This window comes from Punctularia strigosozonata (assembly GCF_000264995.1).
Source record: "Punctularia strigosozonata HHB-11173 SS5 unplaced genomic scaffold PUNSTscaffold_6, whole genome shotgun sequence".
Classification (NCBI taxonomy): Eukaryota; Fungi; Basidiomycota; class Agaricomycetes; order Corticiales; family Punctulariaceae; genus Punctularia; species Punctularia strigosozonata.
The window spans coordinates 524,312-534,910 of record NW_006767438.1 but is presented as its reverse complement, the minus strand read 5'-3'; the positions used below and the strand labels follow the sequence as shown (position 1 = coordinate 534,910).

General features: G+C 54.4%; 4 protein-coding genes across 4 annotated transcripts in view; 1 reads left to right on the top strand and 3 right to left on the bottom strand.

The window, feature by feature from the left end:
• The window catches only part of PUNSTDRAFT_143573 (uncharacterized protein), a gene marked incomplete at its 3' end in the record, with an annotated part of 1,389 nt that extends 413 nt beyond the window's left edge, over positions 1–976 (bottom strand). The window contains exons 1-2 of the mRNA XM_007383514.1: positions 826–976; positions 50–766 (exon numbers count right to left, since the gene is read on the bottom strand). Of these exons, the coding sequence (XP_007383576.1) occupies positions 50–565 (516 nt within the window). The remainder of the gene's footprint in view (positions 1–49; positions 767–825) is intronic.
• Positions 977–2,743: 1,767 nt separating this feature from the next.
• PUNSTDRAFT_134052 (uncharacterized protein) lies at positions 2,744–7,793 on the top strand (the record flags this gene model as incomplete). The annotated part of the gene is made up of 4 exons (XM_007383513.1): positions 2,744–5,419; positions 5,479–5,865; positions 7,281–7,470; positions 7,525–7,793. 4 exons carry the CDS (start codon positions 2,744–2,746, stop codon positions 7,791–7,793), a joined length of 3,522 nt encoding a protein of 1,173 aa, XP_007383575.1.
• Positions 7,794–8,172: 379 nt separating this feature from the next.
• On the bottom strand, positions 8,173–9,439 carry PUNSTDRAFT_44396 (uncharacterized protein; the record flags this gene model as incomplete). The annotated part of the gene is made up of 2 exons (XM_007383512.1): positions 8,173–8,573; positions 8,626–9,439. The coding sequence occupies 2 exons, from the start codon at positions 9,437–9,439 to the stop codon at positions 8,173–8,175; spliced, it is 1,215 nt and encodes a 404-aa protein (XP_007383574.1).
• Positions 9,440–9,810: 371 nt separating this feature from the next.
• Positions 9,811–10,599, bottom strand: part of PUNSTDRAFT_52343 (uncharacterized protein) — a 2,263-nt gene continuing 1,474 nt past the window's right edge. Inside the window, exon 4 of the mRNA XM_007383511.1 lies at positions 9,811–10,231. Coding sequence (XP_007383573.1) covers positions 10,157–10,231 — 75 coding nt within the window. The 3' untranslated portion in view covers positions 9,811–10,156. The remainder of the gene's footprint in view (positions 10,232–10,599) is intronic.

The window sequence follows — 10,599 nt, the reverse complement described above, 5'->3', positions numbered from 1 at the left end:
TAAACTCGTCAGACAGCCCGTCGCTCCGATAACGGCGAGCAAAACATACCTCAAGGCACCAGTACAGGGAGTTGTAGCCGCGCCCACCGCACCTCTCGAACTGGGTGCTATGATTTGCCCGCTCCACGCAGCCACAGTAGCAGCATACTCGAAGCAGGGCGTCCTCCTCGAGCAATACCTCCGCCTGCAGTGCCCGCCCTCCCGGCGCACGCGCGTCCAACCGCATACCGCCTGTCAAACGCAGCGGGGGGCGTTTGTAATTGATAGCGAGCAGCGCGTCAAGCGTACCGCCAGGTACTCGCGACGGCGTCATCTCGATGTCCGGAACAACCCACAACAGTGGCTTCCCATGGGGAGAGAGCTCGGCGGGTGAAGTGGAGTTAAGGGTAGTGACGTAGCAGACTTCAAAGGCGCTCGGGCCCCAGGTAGACACCAGCACGTACTGGAACGGGTCGATATGCGATTTGCGCGCGAGGGCAAAGGGAAAACCTGTGAGTACGGGATTGATGAGGTTCCCCTCCGCATGATAGTAGGCTTCAATCCGATCACCGATGCAACGGACCATGGGCAGCTCTATAGGTGGAGAACAGGACAGAGTGCAAGCCTGTGATATCTTGAGTCTTCGCTTTGTACTCTTCGAGCAGGTTGTCGAAGGATGCCGCCGGCTAGGCGAAGTAAAGCTGGGAAACTGCCGAGAGCATAGCCTGAACTTGGATTCCGGGTGTCGGGCCTCCGGCTGTGGTACTCCATCTGCATGGCTATTGACCTACAGTCGTCTGATCGTCAGGGTAAAGTAGAGCAGTAAGCGTTCGCATGCTGGCGCACCGGTGCTAGATAGAATGAAACCCGAAACGGTTGCGCGAACACTACGAGTTCATCAAACGGTCAGTCGCATGAACGGAGAACCTGTCGACCAGTACAAAGCGCTGTAGCCACTCCCATTACATCTCTCGAGTTGCTCTGAGTCCAGCCCGTGGTGCCCATTCCCTCTAGCTGCGTAGCACTCGGAGTAACCAAGGCCGAAGTCGTGACTCGTCGAGCAGGAGCAGATCTTCAATCACAGCGGAGTTTCAATATCTCCCCTTTGCCCCTGTTGCTCGACTACTTTGCATTGGCTGTCGGGTGTGCCACGGTGCAACTGGCTAAACGACTCCGAACATCGTGCGCCTTACCGTTGACTTTCAGATGATACATTCCAACAAGGGAGAACCGTCGGAAGGATTGGAACTGCAGTATTCAATCTATTTCTACGCGTCCATCACCTTTGACCATCATATGCTGCCGTTCTCCCGTCAACCTATCGCCTTCTGTTGTGCGAACGACTGTCTTCACGCTCTACAGTCTGCATGAGGAGATAGCTTTTTCCTCCTTCGCGTCGTCAGCAGCACATCCTCGATTTACACGCACCCTCAAGGATGCCTGCCGTACGGTAGGTTCTCATTGACGGATCCTCGTCTCGCCCCCCACGTCGAATACGCACTGTAGACACCATCGCGTCCGGCATCAAGCTCAATACAGCTCAATGTTCAGGCCACTACACACTTTCTGTCTCTACCCCACGGATGCGGGATCGCCAGCGTAGCGCATTCCCGTGCCTTGACGCACGAAGACGACGATTTCGTATTCGAGATGATGATCAGGGGCGCGTACCTTTTCAGTGAGCAATGCATCTGTTCGCGATGCCATCAGGAGCGGGAATGCTGATATAAGTATGCTATCATCTAGCAGCGCCCGCGTCTTCCGTTCCGTCTAGTGTCAAGGTCATGGATCCAACTGCACAGATGGCCCCTTCTCGGTAGTCAGTGTTGATGACGGCAGTTCAGCTGGAGGCACAGCCAGAAACAAATGGGACGCTCCTTTGGAGATGCCGGCCTGGATCATGCCGTTTAGGTGGCTATGACTTCGGGCATGAAACCAACGTGGAACGCAGCTTTTCTTGGATTCTGCTCTCATCCTTGTGCCTGAGCTGTTAACTTCCTCTATCACAACTGTGAAGGCAATCTCACACTATTTGGTGTCCTCGTCGTGTTTTAATGGCAGAACTGGGTCCCCATGCCCTCGCGCCCTTGACTCGGTCGTGGCGCGTATTCAGCTCGCACCTGGCCCTCCGTCTTCCTCCGCCGTACAACCACATCCGGGCGGCACACACCATCGATCAAATCTGCCCGGATGGGCCAAGACACATCCATCGCATGACCCTCGTCATTCAACACGTTGAGTCGAATCTATCTACATATGCATGATCATTCCGATGTCAACGTGTGACTCATAGCTACCATCTGAGAGTGACACACATATCCCGGGCACTTCTGGTACCTGACACGCCTAAGAATGACCTCGGATCGTTCCCTGGGACCCCAACCTCTGGGTTTACTACCCAGTTCGGTACTCGCATATTTCGGGAGATGTCTGACAATGCAGAACTTGACGCGACTTCTATCAAGACCAGTGCCTGTGGCAATTCAAACCACAAAGACATATGTAATGCGCGCTCGGGGCCAGAACCGACGCGCAATGCTCGCTGAAACGGAGGACAGTGACACTCGCGCTGAACTATCTCTCGTACCCAGTACGCCTATCGCTTTCTCATTCTACCCTCGGCGCTCATATTTTCAGCAATGAGCATGGAAACACGCATAATTACGTCTCTCTCAGTATCGGTCGGAAGTCTGTCCGCCCTCAATGTTCATCGTATTTGCGAGTGCGTTGCAGGTACGCGCTTTCACGTCTCGCTCAAACATGCATGCTCACTGTTCTTCCCGTCATTGGCCCAGCCCCGCCACCTGAACCTGTCGGAGTTTTTGCAGAGGCTCTTCAACTTCACGAGCAACTTCGCCAGCAGATGGATCTGGAAGCCGCGGAGAAGGCCATTGAATTATTCGAATCGCTTTTGAAGCGTATACCTCAGGACTCGTCAGGGTGTCGAAGCAAGGCAACCGAAGACGACGATTATTCAGGTGAAAGGCAGCAATATCATATCCTAGGGCATCTGAGCGACACGTTTCTATCACAATTCTCATACACCCGTAACCAAGCCGACCTAGCGCAGGCTGTGGAGCGCGGTCGAGAAGCTTTCGAATTTTGCCTTGCAAAGGAGATGACATGTCCAACCGTGTTAACGCTCTACGCGCATGTTCTCGACACAAATGCGGACAAAGTTTCTCGTCTGGGAGAGCGAGAAGTTGCTGAATCGTTGTGCCGTCTCGCTATTTCACTCTTCGACCCAAGGCATCCGTTCAAGATTACCGCCCGTTTGTATCTTGGATGGATTCTCCTACGACGCTTCGAAACAACTGGCTACCGAGCATACGTTGACGAGGCAATCGATATCCAGCGCCAGACGTTGCTCGAGATACCCTCATCCGATGGCCACGTGAGGCATTTGCACCTTCATGCTTTAGGCTGGTTTCTACTTCGTCTTCATGAGTCCTCCAATGATTCTCACGATATGGAGGAATCTGTCGCCTGCTTCGAAAGCTCCTTACAGGTTTGCCCTCCTACCCACATCAACCGAAGGATTCTGTTCGGCGATCTGCTTGGAGCATTGTACAGCAAATGTTTCTCATACGGTAGCCTCGAGGACCTAGATAGAGCCGTCGATCTCGGCAAACTCGCCATTGAAACGGATCGTTCCAACGGTCGGCCACGAACCGCCACCATGAACACAGTGGCAAGTCTCCTCAACCTTCGTCATCAACTCACGCTATCAGACGGACGCGACATAGAGCACGCGCTCGAGCTGCGCCGACAAGCCGTTGAGCTTTCGAATCCCCACTCTAGAAACTACTGGATAGACCTCGTCAATCTAGCATCGACTCTGAGCCTGAGATTCTCCTGGATAGGGGAATCGGTAGACCTGGAGGAAGCCATCCGATTCACCCGACAAGCTGCAGATGCCATACATAGCGATCATCCCGTTCGATACTACCCTGCTCGTCAAATGGCGAACGTGCTTATACTTCGATTTGCCGAGACCGGAGAAATCGCTGACCTAAACGAAGCGCTGGACTGGAGTCGCACCGCTATGGCTGCCATCTCACCCTCCCAAGCGCACTATAGCGGTGTCGCCTTGGATATGGTTGCCCATCTCTGCACACGCTTCGAACGCCTTTGTACTCCGAATGATCTCGAGGAAGCCATATCTCTATCGGAAGATTTGTTGCGCAGAGCGCGCGCCAGTAGCGCCCATAAACCGGACGGATCATATTCCCTATCAAAGGCGCTTCTGCTCCGCTCTCAGCACGATGGCAATCTTCCGGATGTCGAGCGTGCAATTCAGGAGTTAGAGCCTGTCGTCTCGCAATATTCAGAGCGCTCGGCTGGGCCGGAATTTGCGCGCACGCTTGCCCGATGCTTCTCGACTCGTTTTCGCCTAACTCGGGATGCCGATGATGCACATCGCGCATTGGGAATCATGAACCAGCTTCTCAAGGCCGTACCTCCCGGTCTCCGCGAGAGGTTCCAGTGCCTGGTAGATATCGCCGAACTCTACATGCAGCGCGATGCACCCTACTATAATCTCTCAATCGCGTTGGATCATCTTATGCAAGCACTGATAGATGATGATAGAGATGTTCGTTCGCGGCTCCAAGGTGCTGCCGACATGCTCGAGGTGCTTCAAACACATCATCAAGACACGCTCATGGGGGATCGCGGGATGCTATCACGACTCCTCGATATTTACATACAGACGATCAGCCTGCTCCAGCGGGTCGCGTATTTTGGCGTTCACTTGCATTCTCGACTCCGGTCGCTCAAGGCCGCACAGAACGTGGCCCTCCGAGGCGCATCAATTGCGTTGGTCCTATGTCTTCCCCACAAGTCCCTCGAGATTCTCGAGCAAGGTCGTGCGATTTTCTGGACCCATAGCCTGCGTTTACGTTCTCCATTCGACGTCGTTCCCGAGGATCTCCGAGATCGCCTCTCGACTCTCGCACTGCAATTGGACTCCGCCGCCCATGCGTCCCATTCCGCAGATGATCCCCGCATACTAGAGGTTGAGATTGCTCAGCGGAGGCGGCAAACCGAGGAATTCGACTCGCTCTTGAGACAAGTCCGCGGTCTACCTGGCCTGGAAAGGTTTCTGATGCACGACGAATTTGCGGCGCTAACAAAGGCGGCGGAAAGAGGGCCCGTCGTCGTGTTGGTTTCTAGCACGGTGGCATGCCATGCTATCATTATCAAGCGTCCCGATGACGCTACAAGCATCCCCATCGACCGGTTACCCTCCGCTTGGCTCGCTGAGTCGGGGATAGCATGGAGATCTGCTATGGAAGATGCGAGAGCTGACCTTGGTGGTCGTCTGAAAGTAGCAAAGCCGGCAAAGCGACACACACCGGAAAGCGCGAAAGGGGCCGAGATTCTGCGCAGGCTGTGGGTGGACGCAGTGAAGCCAATCCTCGATGTTTTGGGGATCCGGGTAAGAGCCGTTGGGCCGTGCCTATGGGTCCACAATATGCTCACATTCTGTTTTTGCAGCCTTCGGTGGGTCGAAACCGGCCGCGAATATGGTGGTGTCCAACTGGACATTTTGTTCACCTCCCCATCCACGGGGCGGGCGCCAACGGAACCTGGTGCTCTGACTACGTCGTTTCCTCCTATATCCCGACGCTCAGCTCCCTTCGTACCACTAGGGCGAATTACGAACCGATTCACAAACAAGACATCCGAGCGCTGGTGGCCTCAGTTCGCCGCTCGCGCATGCTCGAGTGGAGCGAGCTCCCCTCCACCCGCAAGGAAGTCGAAACGGTCCGATCGGCGCTGCCTGAAGAAGCACTGATAGAGCTGCCTAGAGGGGACGATGCTTCGAGTGATGACGCCGGGGACGGAATAGCGGCAGAGACGCTGCTCAAATTGCTGCCCCAAGTAAATGTTCTTCATCTTGCGTGTCATGGCCACCAAGACGGGGACAACCCATTGCAGAGTGGGTTCGTCATGCAGGATGAGATGCTGACGATTGAGCGATTGATGCCCGTTCCGTTACCGCGCGCATTCATGGCCTTCTTGAGCGCCTGCGAGACAGCTAAGGGAGATAAGGCGAGCTTGGTCTTTTGCGATTTCCCATTGTTGATAAAAGTGCCTCCCTCATCAGGAACAGCCCGACCAGATTGTCCATCTTGCCGCCACGATGCTCTTTGCCGGTTTCAAGAGCGTCGTTGCTACTTTATGGTGCGATAGGCGATCATATTATTGGTCGCGAGCAATTCCTGCATGAATTCATGCTGAGTAAGATTGACACAGGTCTATGGAGGATGTCGATGGACCCATGATAGCACAGTCGGTATATCAAGATATCTTCCGTGGCGACACAGATCACGTCAATCCGGACGATGTAGCGTATGCACTTGACATGGCGGTGCAGAAACTGCGTCTAGTGCACCCCGAACCGAGTCGATGGGCACCGTATATACATTTAGGGATGTGATTCCATGTTAAGAACAATGATACCTGAGAGGCTCAATATGGACTGTGGCCACTCAGGCTAAGACGCGTCATAAGACGTAGTGCAGTGGATTATGACAGAATTTGGTGTTTCAAGTAGGGCGATTGGTGGGGCAGAGGGTAACTTGTATCGCATACATGGTCATGATGAAACTTTGCGATCCAGCGAGGTGAATGCACGGCTGTCACACGTCTTGCTAGCGCACTGCGAAACTGTAGAATAGACGAAGGGGTTCAGACGAAACCGCAGACACGCACATTGCTGCACCAGTGCGAAGTGCTTGTATCCGCTTTTGACACGCTTCTCAGCCGTCTGACAGTGGCCAGTCCGCATTTTCTAGGCTGTCGCGGTAGCAGCACATCCTAAGCAGTGCGTCCTCGTCGAGAAAGATCACCGCCTGTAAACCTCCCGAACGTTACGAAGCTGTGGATAATATGGCCCATCGAGGGTCGAGCTCCGAAGAACATAGACTACCCGTTGATGAAACGCGGTCTCGTGGCATTCTCGCATCTTCGTGTGCTCTTTATCACCGACGGCCACCTCCGAAGCGGGGAACTCACCAATATCCTTCGGCTGTAAAACAGCTCACGGGGGCCGTGGATGCACTGTGTGCGCCAAGCCGTGCGTATTGACGTGCGGTGCGGCAACCGGTTGTTCCGCTATTGGGACCGCGCCGGAAATATACCTACCTACCTACCTACCTACCTACCTTCGATCTCTCCCCTCCATCCCTTTCCTCGAACTCCGCCTAGCATGCTCGGTATTCCTCAATCTGCCGGAAACATCCGTGCCTGTAGTCCCGGGAAGGAATTTGCTCGTTACGAAACTGTACATACAGGACATGATCGACGCAGGCGATACCACCCGGCACTTGTTGCGACTGTCTGAGGGAAAAGAGATCTCGCTCGACCTCGAACAGCTGACACTGGACGCCTTCATCTCCACAAGTGCCATCGGCTTCGCGAATACGTTCCTCCTTCAGAGCAAGTCGCTGACTTTGTTTCAATTTGTCGATCACGGATATGGGGGTAAGCAATCTCGCAAGTGAATCATGGTTTATCGATCCTCATGACGCGACGCAGGGGAAGGAGGTTGCATCGACTTCACCAATAGTCCCGCTCTCGCCACGATCACATACGATCTACGTTACCGGCACGACCAATCGCTCGACTCTCTCTCGCGGCTCCGTCATTCTTTTGCCACGATCACGTCCGCGGTCTTTGAGTCTCTGACTCTCAAGGTATCCTTCACGCTCAATGACACGCCGTCAAACCAAATACGCGACTTCCTTACAGCGCTCCAAGCATCCCTCCGCGCCAGCCCGGAGTTCGTCCGGCTCGCTCAACTGTAAGTCCATTTCCTCGGCGCTGGGGATACTCCCGTGGCTAGACGCCCACGTCACGACATGGACAGTCACTTTGAGCGACAATATGGATTCCTCAGAGAACGCGGTGTCCAGCTCGAATCTGGACCGACGATCCCCATCACGAGCTGTTCCATCTCGTAGAAGGCTAAGAATAGTCAGCCTGAATGCAACCCACCAGCTGCGCCGAGAGCATTACATATATTCTTCGCTTCCCGTTTACGCGACGCATATCCCATCGGACACCCTCACTGACTATGCGTTTTATTGTTGTATCTCTTGGCCATTGTGCGTTTTCGTATACGTATCCCAGCGTATCAACCACCCCTTCGGAGCTGGAGATACCTCTACGAGGCCCGCTTCGAGTTCAAAAGGCGTCTCGCAATTGCGGCACGGTATGGAGGATACCTCTGTCGGATATTAGGGGTAGCAACACCGTCTGCGAGTCAACCAGAGTAGATATGTGGTCCGGATCGTTCTGCGGCGTGCAAGGCAATATCGTGACCTCTTGGAGGTGCGGGAACCGTCGCGAGTCGGCCAGGATATCGTCAATGTCGTCCCAGAGCAGAACTTGGTAGTAACAGGAGTCGTTCCAATACTCGACGCTGATCGTGACGCGTTCGAGCAAAGGGCTCTGTGCGGTATCGAGCAACTGTGAGACCCACGTCGCGCAGATTGGGCGTTGGACCATGAGGTTGATGGGCACGCGCAAGCTAAGGGATCGAAGCTGTGCACATCGCCCTAGGTTCACGAGCTCCGTCATCGGCTCTGCATATGTTTGAGATGAGACGATAACACATAAAGATTATGTTCAACACACGTTTGGATGGGTATATAGGCGCGGAGAACGCGAGGTGCTCTAGTTGAGGAAGGTTGTCGAGTAACCCACGTAGCGCGTTCCAATGTCTTTCGACGCTATAGTCGATGAAAAGGCGTTGCATAGAAAGGGCTGGTCTGCTCCCCAAACAACGATAGAAAAGGTGTGTCAGGTCTTTGGGGTTCCAGGGGCAGGGTCTCATGTCCAGAGAGCGAAGGTCGATAAGTGTTGAACCGGGCACGGAGTCATCCTCTGGGGCGTCCAGATCTAATGTCACGTTATCCATCCTCAGCGCGGAGAGGCGGGGAAAGCTCCCAAGCGCGGTCATCAAATCATGCAATGACGCGAAGATGCAGCCCGTCAGACTGACGACCCCTACATTCTGGGAGCAAAGGATGGAAGAAAGCGTGTAGAGATGAGACTCGGTGATCGTAGAATGAATCTTTGCTTCGTGCTCGCTGGTGCCCCTGGACAAACTGGCGAGAGCGAGCTCGTCAAGATATGTAAGTTGGAGCAGCAGATCACGCATATGATTTTGCGTAGTCCCATCTTTCCCTACGGGAGGCGCAGTCGGTGGTCCGGATTGGAAAAGGTAGGTATGAACGTGCAGTTTGCGAATGTAACGAGCGATTTCGGGAATGTGGTCGAGCATATCGAGGACCGTCCGTACGTGCTCGTCCTTCACGAGCGTCATCCTCCTCCAGAATGATGTTCGCGCGTGAGGAAGCATGCGTTGGCAGGTGAGCGTGCAGGCTCGGACGTCAACTTCATCGTCCAGCTTCTCGATGATAAACCCCAGAATTTCTGGCGGCAGCATGGTGATATCTCTCTTGAGAATGCATTGCATAGCGAAGGTTCGGGGCTGTTGTCGTGGCGTCTAGTAGAATCGTGCACCTTGAGGTGGTCATGATTTGAGTCAGGTCATCCGACGGTGGTCACAGGTTGAGGCAGTCGCCGGGCTGCTCGAAATGCGTCGCCGGGGCGCGTCAGTCGCTCCCTCGCGACCGTTCTACGTAGTGGTGGTACTACACAGACGCGCTCTCATCGGTAACTGGCTCTGTGCCCGCAACTCAGGGTGAGGCAGAACAGTGCACCACCCAATTTGATATCTGCAGAAGAAGCCCAGGGAACTGGAGTTGCGCAGAAAGAACAGTGAATGATTATCGTAACACCGAAAATGGATATTGCGCCGAATGGTTATCATTTGTCTCGACTATCGTAACTTACAAGTCACAGACAAACGCATGCGGAAGAAAGGAGAAAATGCACGCCCCGCCCCCCAACTCCGAACATCGTGCGCATCAGTGCCGGCATTTAGAGGATACATTCCACAAGGGAGTGTGGTCGGACGCGTCGGAGGCATTGCGACTGTCGTATCGGACATTGACCTGCATGCCTCTGGCTCTCGATGTAAGGATCACTAGCGTTCGCACACTTGCGCCGATTTAGGACAGAAATTCTGAGACGATAACCCCTGAATATAGATTTCACCATACAGACAGCAAACACGGCGCGAATATCTCACCCAAAATGTTCATCTGCGATTTCGCGATGACAGCTTGCGAGCGAGCAACAACAGCGCACGGCCCATGAATGTTCTTCTCGAGCACTGCAAGCTCGTCAGACCGCCCGTCGCTCCGATAACGGCGAGCAAAACATACCTCAAGGCACCAGTACAGTGAGTTGTAGCCGCGCCCACCGCACCTCTCGAACTGGGTGCTATGATTTGCCCGCTCCACGCAGCCACAGTAGCAGCATACTCGAAGCAGGGCGTCCTCCTCGAGCAATACCTCCGCCTGCAGTGCCCGCCCTCCCGGCGCACGCGCGTCCAACCGCATACCGCCTGTCAAACGCAGCGGGGGGCGTTTGTAATTGATAGCGAGCAGCGCGTCAAGCGTACCGCCAGGTACTCGCGACGGCGTCATCTCGATGTCCGGAACAACCCACAACAGTGGCTTCCCATGGGGAGAGAGCTCG